General features: G+C 51.3%; 1 protein-coding gene and 1 long non-coding RNA gene across 2 annotated transcripts; both read right to left on the reverse strand.

Moving 5' to 3' along the window:
• Nucleotides 1-304: 304 nt before the first annotated feature.
• Nucleotides 305-4,475, reverse strand: SIX1 (SIX homeobox 1). Its single transcript, XM_037132371.2, has 2 exons — nt 3,642-4,475; nt 305-1,595 (listed from the first exon to the last, which is right to left on the reverse strand). The coding sequence occupies exons 1-2, from the start codon at nt 4,199-4,201 to the stop codon at nt 1,301-1,303; spliced, it is 855 nt and encodes a 284-aa protein (XP_036988266.1). The 5' UTR covers nt 4,202-4,475; the 3' UTR covers nt 305-1,300.
• A 2,460-nt stretch (nt 4,476-6,935) lies between these two features.
• Nucleotides 6,936-11,913, reverse strand: LOC128628576 (uncharacterized). The gene is made up of 3 exons (XR_008392986.1): nt 11,740-11,913; nt 9,228-9,283; nt 6,936-8,114 (listed from the first exon to the last, which is right to left on the reverse strand). It is a non-coding gene; the product is annotated as an uncharacterized LOC128628576 (long non-coding RNA).
• Between the last annotated feature and the right edge of the window lie 3,318 nt (nt 11,914-15,231).

Here is a 15,231-nt window from a genome sequence, read left to right on the forward strand (position 1 = left end):
CACTAGTTAATACAAAAGAGCTGAGTTAACAGATGGATGTTGTGGGAAAAAGCCAGTGGTAAACAAAACTGCATACCTAAATAATAAGAAAACAGATGAATAACCCAAAGCTAACATCACTCCTTTTCTGTCATATAATTAACTCAGTTACCACCCTTGGTTCAGGTGATGGCTTTCAAACTACCTTGCAATTCATAACCACTATTAAGTAGAAAAGCAACAAAACTACCTGTTAAAAAAAAAAAGCAGGGCCCAATGACAGCAATCCACAACTCACCTTTCAGAAACACAATCGTACTCCTGGTGTTCTACTAAGTTTTAATTTAGACAGGTTTAGGTACAATAGAAAAGAAACCTGAAAACACATGCTGTTTTAGTAACAAATACCAGGTTGCCAGATTTGTTACATAGTGTTTGCAAGCTAGAAACTAGGAACAGAGGGGACCCTTAACAGGAGTCGGCTACAGATATGAAAGCTTCAAGGGCATGAGAAGAACTGGCATTCAGGAAAAGTGTTTTTTTTTTTTCACATTGGTACATTTTTAAAGTTTGCCATAAAAAAAAGAAAACAAACAAAAAACAACCAAAAACCCCACCAAATTTGACAAAAATACTTGTATTACTAATGGTCACTTCTATCTCTAACTGCCTCACATAGAGAGCATTAAGACACTTAGGCACTTGTTTTTTCCTAATACTGTTACTTCATTTTAAGCTACATAAAATTGTTTAACACTAAATATGAAAAATGTAAACTTAACTTTCTCCATCAAAAAAATGTTATATTTTGCCTTCTCACCTTAAAAATGCTACTACCATTTCCTCCCAGGCTGGAGGCTCTTATTTTCACTATTTTGACTTCTCTCTCTTTCTCATTTCTTTTTCCTCTTCCCAAAAGTTTTTTCATAAATAAATTAAAATGAAATAATTAAAATCCATTTTATTTGTAATTCCCATTCATTGGGGGGGGGGGAGATGAAGAAGAAGAAGAAAGACTACCAAAGCAGGCACATGGACTGCCCAGAACCCAGACTGGGTGACTAGGTACTTTTGTTTGGTTGGTTTGTTTTTTTTTTTTCCTTCCTGATTTTCTGCACTGGGAGGGGAAATGCAAAAGTGGAAAGAGTTGAGAGAAGACTACGTTTGAGATCGCTGTTGGTTTTGAGTTTAAAAAAGATATCTGTGAAAGTCCACCATTCCTTTATGCACAAAGAACCCCAGAAACAAACTGCAAAAATGTTCCTGATTTCTATTTACAAGTGTCCCTAGTCCCTGCTTGGAGACCCCAGTCCCTCCCCACTTAAGACCCCAAGTCCACCAGACTGGAGGTGAGAGGGCCCAGCAAGGAGTCCTGGAGCTGATGCTGGTGGGCTTGCAGGCCGTGGCTGGGCTGGGAGGCGGTTAAGCCCGGGAGAGAATAGTTTGAGCTCCTGGCGTGGCCCATATTGCCCTGCAGCAGAAGGACCGAGTTCTGGTCTGGACTTTGGGGAGGTGAGAATTCTTCTTCTGAGCTGGACATGAGCGGCTTGCCCCCTTCCAGAGGAGAGAGTTGATTCTGCTTGTTGGAGGAGGAGTTATTGTTTTCGGTGTTCTCCCTAAGAAATAGAGGACAACACCATAAGGTTAAAAAAAAAAAAAAAAAAAAAAAAGCTAGGTTAAAAAAAAAAAAGTGTGAGATGGAGGGAGGGGAGCTGGAAGGAGGAAAGGGCCATGGTGCAATCAGTGAAAGACCCAAATGGAGGAGCTCTGCTCTCCGACCCCGTCTCCAGGGGTCCTGAGAAGAGCGGAGTAATGGGGAGCTCTCAGGGAGCCAGTCCCTTCCTGTTCCAGATTTTAGAAAGCCGGAGCGGCAGGCCTATACGAAACACAATTATTTTTAAAATTTCGTTCAAGGAGTTATTTTTAATACCTATCAACTAGCAGCACGTTTAGAAGTAGCTTTGAGAATCTTCCAACAAATGGCTGTTGGTGATGAAGAAAGCGATCAGGGACAAGCAGTCCCCAATGCACACGTTTGGGGTGAATCAAGTCAATTTTCGTGTTCCCACCTGAGGAAACAATTAAACGTCGAGTTTCCCTGCCCTTGCCCGGAGGTTGTGGTTTCTGAGACACAGGACAGGTCTTGGGAAGGGGTGTCCAGAGCGGCCCAGTGACCTGAGTAAACACAGGGAGCGCGGCCAGTCTCTCCAATTTCATCAGGTAGTGGGGCCCTCGCGCCTGGCTTGCAGGGCAGCGGTTTTGTAACTAAAGTCGAACTGGAACCAGAGTGTCCCGATCCCCGTGTTACTCACTCAGTCCTTAGTTCCTCACGCACACATCTAAGCTCCCCACAGCATCCACACTAGCGCACCCTTCCCTACCCGGGAAACTTCTCGACCCCGCACAGCCGGTGAGCGGTTGCAGGGTGCGGGCGGTGGAGGGACAGCGGGACAGCACCCGGCGCTGGGTGCCGGTCAACTGCAGGATTTGGAAGCCCCGGGCGCTTCCGCCCTCTGAGTGCTCGCCTGTCTGCCCACCCCGAGAGCCGGCCCGTGTCCCCCTTTCTCTCCCCTTCTCGACTCATCTCTCCCTCTCCCAGAGAGCCCATTTCAGCTGAACGTATCCAAGTCCCCTGCCTTCTACCCAGAGTGGAAAGCGGAGGCGACACCTTCCGCCCCCAGGTTCGGAAGCAAACAAAGGAAACCCAGCCCGCCCGGAGCTCAGGTTTCCCGAAACTCGTCGGCTTCCCGGAGCGCTCTCCTTGAGGTCGCCGCCGCCGCCACCAGCACGCTCTTCCGAATCTCAGTCGGAAACTTCTACTGCGAGCGGATGGAGCGGGGCCAGGTGGCCGGGGCGGGGGTGGGGGGTGGGGTGGCGCGAGGAGGGTGGAGGCAGAGACCAGTTTCAAAATTATTGCCTCCTGAGCTCCAAGGCGAGAGAAGCCAGAGACTAGAGACCCCTTCCTCGTCCGGGGCGGCGGTCATCCAGACGGACCGGCCGCGGCGCCCGGCCCCGCGCGAGGGAGCCCAGAGAGGAGCGATCCTTCCCGAGCTTTGGGCTTAGGGAGGTAAATGCAGCGCCACCTCTCCCAAATCTCTCGTTTTGTGAATTTGTTAATGACTCCTCCCTTTGTAAGGCTACTGCGGAATGAAACAGTGACCTCTCGCCCGAAAGACTAGCACGAGAGGGCAAGTTAAGCTCGGAGAGGCAGTGGGGGCACAGCAGAAGGCTCAGACCAGCGCCACCCCTACCGGGAGCAAGAGGAGAGAGGTTCGCGACCCGCAGCTTCCACCGAACCCCTTTCCTCGCGTCACCAACATTTCCCTTTCGGTTGATCTAGCAACTTTCTCTCTACTTCCCACACCTGTCCCCAAACAGCCAGGGAAGCATGAAAAACAAACTTAGCACCAGTATTTCTCGACACTCACACCCCAAGAAGCCCACGCGCGGGCGCTCAAATCAAACGAGTCCCCAACCCTAGGAAGCGATCTCAGAGTTCATGAACTTTCTCTGCAGTGCTGCGGAGGCCGGGGCGCCGCCCCGAGGACCGGCTCCCGAGGGCCAGGAAGATGCGGTGGCCAGTGCCTGCGGGGGCGGGAAGGGGCGGAGGGGAATGGAGGGCATCCCGGGGTCGCCCCAGCAGCGGGAAGTACGCCGCGTACCTTTCCTTGGCCTCAGCAGCCCGATCTCTTTGCCTCCGGTTCTTAAACCAATTGCTGACCTGGGTGGTAGTGAGGCCAGTGGCTTCAGCCAGCTCCCGCTTCTCACGCGGCGAGGGGTAAGGGTTGTGCGCGTACCACTCCCGCAGCACGCCCCGCGACTTCTCCTTGAAGCAGTAGCTGGTCTCCTCGCCGTCCCAGATCGTGCGCGGCAGGGGGAATTTTCGGCGCACCCGATATTTGCCCACAGCACCCAGGGGCCGGCCGCGCAGCTTCTCGGCTTCCACGTAGTGCGCCTTCAACCACAGTTGTTGTAGCTTGGGGTGGTTATGTGGCGAGAACTGGTGGCTCTCCAGGATCTTGTAGAGCTCACGGAAGTTGCCGCGGTGGAAGGCGACCACGGCCTTGGCCTTCAGTACGCTCTCGTTCTTGTGCAGGTGGTCGCAGGCAGGCAACGACCACAAGAACCTGCCCAGGCGCTCCAAGTTCCCACCTTGCTGCAGAACCTCGCACACGCACGCTACTTGTTCCTGCGTAAAGCCGAAAGACGGCAGCATCGACATGGCAGGGCCCTGCCGGGGCGCAATGCCCGGGCGCCAGCAGTAGAGAGAACAGCCGAAAATGCAGGGGGCGGCGGGCGCAGCGGGGGCGCGGCTGCTCCCAACCCCCTTCCTAAGCTTCCCCTAGCCGAAAAAGCAAGTCGCGTTTTGGGTATGGGCAGCACCAAAAGAGCAGAACTAGGAGTGGGGCGCGCGCAGGTCTCAGGAGAGGCCGGCTCACTCCGCAGCCTTTCGGGCCTCGCTGGCTCCAGGCTTCCACCCGGTAGATGCTGCTCGTTGCCGGGGAACTTGGTTTCTGTTCTCCCAGCTGCTGCCTTAAAGCGCGCAGCGTCCTCGGCACGCTGATTGGCTGCGGGCGGCGCCTATCCGGGGCTGGCCAGCCTGCGCGCCGCCCGGCCGGGCGGGGAGGCCGCACCGCCCGCGAGGGGAGGGCGAAGCTGTGGAGTGAGGATTGGGAGTGGTGAGAGGAGAAGGACCGAGAGAGGTGGGAAGCGAGGTGGAGGGCGGGGGTTTGGGGGGTAGGAGTGAGGATAGAACCTCGCTGTCTGGGTGCGAGAGGAGGGGTGAGGTGGGTGATCGTGTCAGGACCCTGCAATGTGAACCCTCTCTCCAGTGTCACTTAAGGGCAGCCGCGCACATCTCTGCGCGAATCAATGACTCCAGACCTTCTAACTCCCCCACTCTCCCTCCGAACCCGTCTCTTGCAGACATGCCCTTTCCCGGTGAGCTCGTATTTAATTACCTTAATGTTGGAATGAATAAATAATGAATTGATAAATAGCTTATGGAACGAGATAAATAATAAAAGAGCAGACTAGAGCTCAGGGCTGCAGTCGCTGGAAGAGTGGCTTCTCTCCGGACTGGCTTCAGCTCCAGGAGCCAAACCTAATTTCCTCTCCTCAGCTTCCCTACCCCCGCCCCCACGCCCCTACCGCCCTCCAAAGGGCACGTGTACTCTCAGCTGGATAGCGCTTCTCTCATTGTCAGAAGCTCGCGACTATTTGCGACCACGCGCAGTGCTGTTTAGAGGATGGTTGCAAAGCAGAGAAAGATTCCGAAGATTCATTTGTGATCTGTCATCTTAATTATGATTTAAGTCTGCAGACTCTGGACTCAGTTTCCCCATCAGCGTGGTTGCGATTTTCAAGGCTACCTCCGCTACCCCGGACCCAGAAGCTTTACTTGCTGTTGGCAAAAATGCTTTGGGAACCTCATACAAAAGGCGCTGGATGGGGTGTAAATTTAAAAAAAAACCAACAACAAAAAAACTGGTCCGGCTCCAATAGCGGTCCGGTTGTAACATAATCCTTGCCCTGCTCCAAGAGGGACACTTCCCTCAAAGCAAAGAAGACAGCGGCTCCAAGAAGATTAAATAAAGAGGGGTGTGTGCGTGTGTGTGTGTGTGCACGCGTGCGCGCGCGTTGATTGAAATGCTGGCCTATTTTACTGCCGGGGCATGAGAGATGTCCTGCAATTTAGTCCCATCATCTGTTATTTTGTCTATGTGTGGAGAATGCTTAGTAAAACTGCACAGACAAATGAAGCTGTAATTATCGTAAGCCTCATTTACACACCTTGTTCCAAAGCAATTACTAAAAAGATTTTGAAAACAATTAGCGTCGCTAAACAAAGATAATCTATTGTCAGTAGTTGAGGCTGGCAGAAGATAAGAACAAGGCGTGGAGATAAGGGGAGCCAAATGGTGGGAGGAGAGTGACTTTATGACTATACTTATCTCTGATTAGATAAGTTCAAAAACAGAATTGTTAGCACACTTCAAAAATGCTTTTGATTTAAATGCACCCTCTTAGTGAGTGCAAAGAACAGACTCTAGGCTCTTCAAACTTTTTGTCTTCTTTAAATGTTTTGATTCCACCAGCCAAAGCCCAGCTCCACAAAACCCTTTGCATATTGAGACATAAGTGGGAAAAGGAGAAGCACCGTGCGGGTTTCCCCCTGTATTATTTATATGGTTTTAAAATAATGCACCCAGTCCAGTGTACCCTGTAATGTACATTTGAAACTCATGAAGGGTTTCCACCTCCTGGCCGCCTCTCCAGAGATCCCAAGTACAGGGAAGCTGCTTCTTTGCTCAACTCCCACACAATGCTTTTTGCATCCTCGAAACTTTGCAGTATCCCATGCAATTAGACCTTGGAAACAGATGCTGATATTTCATTACATTTAGAATTATTTTTAAGTGCATTTAATGGGTGCACATTATTTCAAAAGATCCCCTACCACATGGTGTGCCCAATGACTTACTTCTCTAAACTGGAAGCCTGGCATGGCTGAGCCCAAGCCCATGTGTCTGGTAATTTTCCCCTGCGGTCTTATTTTAGTACTCATGATGTTTCAGATGAAGTCTTAAGAAGCTGCAGTGTCCTGCCAGAAGGAATGTCTCTGCTTGGAACAGTCCTCATTGACAGGGCAGCTGTGTGAAGACCGGAACGGAGGTTTAAACTCGGCTCTAAAACTCAGTTAATACCCTAAAGTCTAGAGCAAGTGCGCAGAATTACAATGTGTGGTGCAAGGTCTCTTAAAAGACAACTAGTTGAGTATGGGGTGTGTTTTATAATTAACAATTTTGTGGAAGGAAATGAGACATAACTTGGACAAGGGCAGGTATAAATTTACAAGGGATGACAGCGAGCAGAGGGATGGCAATTAGACACCAATATAACCACCTACCCCCACCCCCCCCACGCCGGCTTACTCCAGACCTCCCTGCCCACTACTTTTCATCTCTCTTCAAAGAGGCCAGGACATCCTAGACCTTGGCGATACCTGGGAAGACGACCCTGTGGACGCTGTGGTTGCCGCAGGCACCAGGGTTGCTGAGGCGCAGTGCTCCATCTCGGAGGCCCTGCCGAGGCCCCGCCAGCCCTTCTCGTTGCGTTTAACCCGATAGACCGCGTAACTAGAAAGGAAAAGTGCTATTCGCTTTGTACTAACGAGACTACCTGCTATTTCGATCCCTTGGTTAGAGGAACCAATTGTTATAAGTGTTAATTATTGGCTCGGATATATAAGGTTTCCCAAAATGGAACCTTTCACTGAAAACCACTAAAAGAGGTAAAATGACATGAATTTACAAACCACATAAACCAAATGATCCATTTTAAATCGCACACAGAAAGGTTTGAGTTGTTCTAGTAACTTAAAACCCTTGCTGTCAATGCAAATCACACGAAAAACAGAGATGCGTCGGAGATTTAAAGGGAACGTGCAACTCTAGCTGCTGCCCTCGCCGCATCTTGGCTCTCGAGGGTAACGCGCTGGCAGAGGGTGCCCGACGCCGGGTGTAGCTCCGATGTGCCTCCTCTACGCAGGGAACGGCTGGGTGCGCACAACTGGCCTTATGGAAGAGCCAAAGCCGAGGCACTAGTTGCTACTGGAGTTTCTGGCTGAGTTGACATGAGGCCTTGGTTCAAAACCCTCTGGCTAGGACCCACGTCTTTCCTTTCTGGCTTGCAGCGCGATGCTTTGGGGCTCCAGGCCCGCTTTCTTGGAATTCCTTCGCCATCAAGAACAGCGGGGATCCTACTTTAACTACTGGTAATTTGGAAGGGAAGGACGTCGGGAGGTGTTTTTTCAACAAATTAGCATCGTCGCTCAGGAGCAGTGCGGAGACCCCCCCAAATCCTGGTGGAAGTGACAACATTCATCTTTTTCCTCTGCTTGTTCGGAAACTCCGGGTGTCCTCGACCCTGGGTATCCCGGGCTCTGACGACCCACGCGGCGCCGCGGGAGCAGCCTCCCACCTGCCTCCTGGGGGACTCTGCTCCCCGCGAGGTCTGAATAGGCCGAGAGCTCAGGCAGGGCGATCTGCGGACCCGGAGAAGAGAAACTCAAAACCAGTCCATTAGTAAATGAGTTTTGTGTTGTCAAGGTTCTTTCCCATCCACTTGCTGTTCTGAAAAATAGATCGCGTTTCGTTATCTTTAGTGGGAATCTGCAATGCGACACCGGATCCGTGCGGCCCCCACCTCTCCACCTCCCTCTCTTCCAGCCGCGCTAGGCCGGGCCGAGGGGAGTCTGTCGGCCTCCTCGGCTTATTTCTGAACAATGAAGATTTGTCTGTTCCCCTAATATATTTATGCATGTATAGAGGGAGGGAGGGAGTTTTCTCCTGGAAGCGGGAAGCGCGAAAGCAGAGCCTCCCGCTTCCTTGGTGCAAAAACTCAACGCCAGCCCAGGACGCCGGGACAGCTGTCCCCGGCCCACACCTGGACAAACAGAGCTGCGAGCCCGCTAGCTGTTAAAAACCCTGCCGCCCCGCGCCGGTCCTGAAAATACAGTCTCCACATTGTCCCGGGGTGGAGGAAGGGAGAGAGAGTGAAAGGCAGAGACGCGGCCGAGAAAGAACTCAGACTGCGGCGGAACGGGGCTGGGGGTGTGTGTGGAGGAGTCACCCTCTCCCTCCGGGTGCCTACTCACGTCCGGTCCCTGTCTGGTCCCTGTCTCTCCGTGTATCTCTTTCTGTCTCATTCTCTCTTCCCTCCCCGAAAGAGGAAGCTCGTTCATGTTGTGTGTGAACCTCTGTTTCTCACCCTTCTATTCTCTTTCAGTCTCTCTCACCTCCACGTCACCATCTCTCCCTCTCTTTCTGCCTCACTCTTCTCATCGTTTTTCCTCTCCCTCCTCTCTCTCTGCACACCCGCCCCCACCCCGTACACCCCCTTCCTCTCTCTGTATCTCTGTTTTTCTCTCTTCTCCTGTTTATCTCTGTTCTCCTCCCTTCCGAAGGTTATGGCCGCCTGAACCTGTTTTTTCTGCCCCAAGGCACTGTGAGTTTTCGTAGCCATGGTGCTGACGTCCTGAACCAAGGTGACTCTGAAGTCTCAGCAGGGGCTGTGCTCAGTCGATGGGACCCCGTCTCGCTGAGTGGTGGCGTCATCAAAAGATGGTGGTGTCGCCAAAATGTGGGGGCACCCGTGGGTAGAGCAGAAGAAAATGGGTTGGCCACCTGAGGCGAAGAGGGCCTGTTGCAGCTGTGCTCTGAGGCAGCTCAGGCCCAGGGACTCACCAACTGCCAGGTTTGAGCCAGAAGATGCCACTCAACATCAGATGCCAAACACCTTTCTGGAAAGTGAAGGAGAGTGTTGTAAGAACCCATTTGTAAGAATTTAAGACACTCTTACTCCCCTTCTCTTTATTTGTGTTGCCTTAGGGCAATTTTACAAAAAGATACTGGGGGGGGGGGAGTCCTTATCTTCCATTGAGTTTCCAATCAGCTTTTTTCTCAACTAATGTACATCCTGAATACTGCATCTGTCCAAGCTAAGAATTTCCTTTTGGGAGGTGAAAGCCTGCAGCTCCTCCTGTTCTGAGGAAAGTGCCAGTGACAGTAATGCAGGGTGACACTAAATAAACAGTTAGGGCGGACTGGAAAGATGGAGTTAATTATCCAGTGAGCTGCGTTTCAGCCCAGACCATCAGGGGCTGATTTGTTTTGGCTCAGAGTCGGAGGAAGGAGACAAACCACTCTTCTCTATTTCTGCTAGGGATCCCGATCGTTCGTTTCTCAAACAAAACAAAAACAACTACCCAGGTATCACTACTTTGATTAAAATTTGATTTATTACTCTTCTGTAAAAAAAAAAATCGTCCCTTCCATTGTCCCGTAGCTCTGGAGGGAAGACCCAAAGTGACCCACAAATGCACTCCCAAAATCTTTTTTCAGAGGCCTATCGGTAAGGAAAGTGGACATGCAGGAACCCTCTCCATCTCTTCATGTGGATTCTTGCAATAAGTTTATATAACTGCGTGTTTAGGAAAACTAAGATGTTAGCCTGGTTTTCACCATGGTTTTTACTGCCCGCCCCCTCCAAAAAAAATCAGGCTTCGTGAAATTTTAGATGCAATTAGATTTATTGTTTGCGTGATTCACTGACTATCCGGTTTCCTCAGGTAAGCCTGCACTTACATATAAATCCTAGTAATTTAAAACGTCTCCCTCCCCACTTTGCTCTTCCCTGCCTCCACTCACGTCCCCACCCTGCCACATTCTGATATTAATAATCCCCGTCTGCCCCTCTTTCCGGGTCATTACGGTACTGCTGGTCTCTAATCAATCCTAATGCGATGGCAATTGGAGTCCCTGATGACTGCGGCTCGGGTTTCTTGTAATGGCTCTACCACATTTTCCTGGACCTCCTTCTTTAACCTGAGATGCCAGGGGGACGAGTCCCTTCTCTACTGCTGATTACTTCAAGATGTGGGGGCTGGTTCGAGCAGAAGGAGAAAGAGACACGCGCACAGCGTGGCTACTACTGCGGGCTGGGTGGCTGGGGTGAACAAGGCGTCTGCCAGCCCGACGCCCGCACCCAACGCCTTTCACTATTCTCTCTTTACTACCCGCCCCCCCCCCCCCCCCAACAGCATATTCCAGGCCCAGACTCACCCTGGCAGACCTAGATGAAGATTTTTAGAGCGTTTTTTTCCCTGGTGCGGAGGCGCCTCTTAGTTTCTCGGCCTCTCCAGTTCTTTCGTGTTCTTATCCTGCGGCGCCTCCCGGGCTCCTAGGCTAGGCCTACCCCGTTGCACTGGAGAGAACGCCTCTTCCCATCCCTCAGAGCCGGCTCCTCTTTTCGCCCCCCCCCCTTTTTTCCTTCTTTCTCCCATTACCACCCATCCTTCCCAATTTTAGTGTAGTTGTCACCGAATAGGAATTGGGTTCTTCCCCATCTCCCTTGATGACCCTTGACCTCTCTTCCCTTCCTAACTCCCAAATGAGAGCCGGGGCCACTACAGTGGCAGGGTCTTGTCTGGACACGAGCACCCCTTTCCCAATCTCTAAGGGTCCATCGCTCAGCATCCTTAACCCCTAGGGACAAAGGTCCAACACTTCTTTCTGCAGGTGCCTTTGGAAGGGAGGCCCTATAGCGGGAACTCGAGCCATATCTCCCTCGCCCCGGTTGCAATCTTTTCCCTCACTTCTCCTACCCCCAGTGCAGGCCCGGCAGCTAGGCGATCATCACGTTCGCGGCTTTTGTATTGTTACATTTCTCAGACTAACGCCATTTAGCGTAACCCGAGCCCACGATAATTGCCACGTTTCTGCCGCGATACTTTTAAAAACAAGATAATGCTTCTGAATTGCGGAAGAAAGTACTTCGGACAAATTGGGCGCTGAGCTGTCGAGAAGGATCGCTTTGTTAGGGTAGGCGGGTGGTTTGTGACTCAATTAGAGCGTTTCTGGGATCCGCCTGCGCTCTGCAGCCGGGTCATCTCGAGGCGAACTCCCTCCCGTAGCTCCCGGGCGCCGGGAGGGGTTGCGTTGGGGGGGGGGTTGGGCTGGGGAATACTTCAGCCCTGTACCTATGTCCGTGCAAATCCACGCTATGGAAAATGTTTTTTTTTTTCAATCCCACATGAGTACATTGTTTGGGTTCTAAAGGATCCAGATTTCGCGGACAGAAGCCCGGTTGTCTCTGCTCCCGACTGAGCCGCACGGCATTAGTCTAAATCACCAGTCCCCTGAGCTGTGGGGGAAAAACAGACACTGGGTGGAGGGTGCTGGGAAGGTGCCCACTCACCCAGGCCTCTCCGCGCGTCTGGCCCACCAGCGCGGGCACGGATTTTGCAACAACGTTTCCAACACCACTGCTGTACTTGGCGCAGCCCTCCTGGAAGCCGGCAGGGTGAGGTTTCAAGGCAGCCCGCGGACCGCGAGGGGCGCTTTGGGAGCTCGGAACACGGCCGTCAGAGTTTTCCTTTTCTCTCCTGAAGTTCATCCGCCACCCCCACCTATCACCCCGCACGCAAGCCGGGGCCTCCTTTCTTGGGCCCATCTTGGAGTCCAGGGTAAGTTGCTCTGCCAGGTGCGCGCGCCGGCCCAACTCGCGGCGCGCCAGAGCTGGGGAGGGCTCGCCGCATCACCCGCTCGCGGCCCCGCCCCTAGCAGGCAGTGCGAGGTCGGGGGCTGCGGGGCCCCACCCAAACCCAGTGGTCCACGCCAGGAACCTCTCCCGGGAGGCGCGCGAGGAGTCTCCGGCGCCGCATCTGCGCCGGGGACCGCCCTGCCCAGCCAGGCTGACCGAGGTCCGACGTTCCGGTCTGCCCGGCCCGGGGTCCGGTCCCGAGCAGGCTTCGGACCCCGCCGCTCGCTCGGGCTGCTGGCAGAGGCTGTAATTTTGGGGCGTGAGGGAGGAGGGGACAGCGCTCGGGGTGGAGGGGCGGGGGCGAGAACGAGGCTGGGAGGTCAGCGGAGCAAGGAGAGGACGCAGGCCCACGGCAGACGCGGCTGGAGGAGAGAGAGGGCGCTGTCTTCCTGGCAAAAGAGTCTGACCGACAAGAACCGAAACAAAACTAAACAGAAAGAGGAGAAAGGCTGCCCGGTTGAGCTTCGAGGGTGAGGGGCTTAAGGCGGGGAGGGGCTAGGGCGGCAGAGCACATTCTCAGCCCACCTCCCGGGACTTTCTTGGCCCGTCTCGGCCCTGCCAGCGCCGCGTAGCTCCGGGCGGGACTCACAAGAAGGGAACCTTCTTTGGCCCCCTTAGCTCTTCACCCCTTGCTTCAGGACCACCCCTTCCCCGGAGAACTGGCGGTATCGCGGTCGCGGTAGGGTTGGCGACGCTTCCCAGGCGATCGAGGAGCCCCAGTTTGCCGGAGGCGAGCGGCGAAGGGAAGAGTTGGGAAACGGATCCCCTTTTCCCAAGCGAAGCTCTCTTTTTCAGTTTCGTGAGTCTTGCGGAAGGGAACTGCGATGGCAGCCGATGTTTTTTTCCGCATGCAAGCGCCGAAGCAGGTGGCCCCACCTGGTTTGGCGGTACTTTGCCCAGGAACAACCAAAAGATAGAAGACCCCCTTATTTACTGTCACCAACTGGCCGGAGCGGACACTCGGAGGAGACCAGAGGGCCCCGCAGACGGTTACTATCCAACATTCCCCATTCAAGCTCACAAATCTGAAAAGTGAATTTATATTAATTCGGGAGAAACTGCTACCGCTCATCTGTCACGTACAAAGGACGTGTTCTTGTCTTTCCATGCTCATAATAAACCAGGCAAAGTAAAACAAAAGGGGCCCAAACTCACTCATCGTCTGTTTTGAGAGGTCCTTCTGTATTAATGGACGTAAAGGCCCTCCTGATACTAGAACCGATCATCTCCTTACATGTCCGCCCCCGAGAGTCTCAAGCTCCAGTCTCCGTGTGTATTTCCTGGAGAGTTGTGACTTCCATAACCCTTTCAGCAGAATTCATGTAGCCATGTCGTTCCGCCTTTGGCAAGAGAGCTGTTTCCTAGGAGTAACTGGGTGGGCTTCGGTCCGCCTGCCTCTTTACATTGAGAAACGCTTCTCTTGTGGGAACGTCTGTTTCTATTCACCCGATTTTGTAATTTCTTTGATCAGCCTAAATATTTTCTTGGCAAACGGAAATTGACCATGCCATGAATATGATAACAACCTGCTTAGAAAAAAAGGCTATTTTGTTTCCAAGCAGCAGAAAAAGGGGGGCGGGGGGCGCTAGCTGGTAGAATGTCTGTAACGGATTCCCGCACATATATTTTTTTTGCAGTCTCTAAAGCGGCTTTGAGGAAAGCTGCCTTTTCCCCCTAATATAGTTTCTTCCCTTTCTCTCCTCCCTTCAGATAAACACACACCTGGTCTCTTAAAAGTCTTTGATAGTCTTTATTAAAAAAAAAAATAGAACTTCAATGGATGCCTCTGGAGAATTTCCCTTTAAAACATAGATGAAAGGCAAGGTTAATACAATGTTCTCTTAATCCCTTTGCCTTCTGAGTCAAAATAAATATTTTCTTCTGCATGTGATTGTACATCCTGCCATTTGGCTGTGGCTATAAGCAAATCGACCGGTAATAAAAGTGTTTGGAGGCTGTGTATTAAATGCAGTTCTCTTGAAATCAAGGCGGGAGGGGGAGGGGGGAGCTTTACTTCACAGGCAGGAGTTGGTGGGTTTCTGAAAAAGCTGCAAGAAAAAGACCTTTCACCTCTCATTAGTGATGCCATCAGTGCTCCGGCAGAGTGGAGCTGAGGTCATGTTACATATGGCACACAGTCTGCTCAGCACTTGAAACGTCAGCTTTGAAATTTTAGAGAGGGGAAAGGTCATCTTTAATAAGCTAAAGTCTGGGGCTCCCATTGCCCTCATTGCAAACTGGGTGGGTGTCCATATGCTTCAAACCTTCTGGGTAAGTTTTTTTTTTTTTTAATTTGCAGTTTTAAGCTGATTTTTGTTTCCCATCTTCATTGAAGCTGTAATGTTTTCAGCTGCTAATGCTCCAAAGGCCTTTCATTTTTATAGCAACTCTGTCATCTTTCCTTTTCTTTTCATGCAATCATAAAACCGTCTGTTCTGAGTGATAGCTTTTTAGAACTTAACTTCCCAGGAGAAATGAAGTGTATCTGTCCATCTGCATACATGGATCCAGACATGTGGGCTATAAGGTTACCCTTCTGAGTGGGTAATTTAGACTTCACTCTTCTACACTACATAATTTACTGAACCTTCAAAACATTAAAACTTCCATATTATGTAAAAGCTCTAGTTTCTGAAAACTTCCTGGGTACTACTAAAATTTTTCATGCCAGTTACTGAAATTTCACGTTTTATTTTTACCATGTGGAGGAAACTCTCAAATCAGAATATACTGGTTCTTCCAAAAGGCTTAAAGTTAAGGCTAACCAACAGATGCTATGATGGTAGATACAACACTGAAAAGAGTGCTAATATCTCACTTCCTTGTTCACAAAATATTAGGAACATTTGTGAATGTTTAATTCTCATATTTGTTCAAGAAATTAAGTCAGTCAAACCCAAGCCACTGCACTACCCCCAGATCCCTTTTCAGCTACCGTCAAGGTGAATATAAATATTTTTTCTTTCATGTTACTCTGCAAGGGACTTCTCAGTAGTGATTTGTCATTCGCTCAGTCCCAGAAACTTTTTTCCCATATGGGTCTACAGTCCAAGGGGTGCAGCCTCACCGAAGTTACCATGCATTGCTTTCTCACTTTCCTTTATATCTGTCACTCCACTTTATCTGTTTATCAGACAGTGCAGATTT

Source organism: Artibeus jamaicensis, unplaced genomic scaffold (assembly GCF_021234435.1).
Source record: "Artibeus jamaicensis isolate MK-2021 breed Jamaican fruit bat unplaced genomic scaffold, CSHL_Jam_final contig_851, whole genome shotgun sequence".
Lineage (NCBI taxonomy): Eukaryota > Metazoa > Chordata > Mammalia > Chiroptera > Phyllostomidae > Artibeus > Artibeus jamaicensis.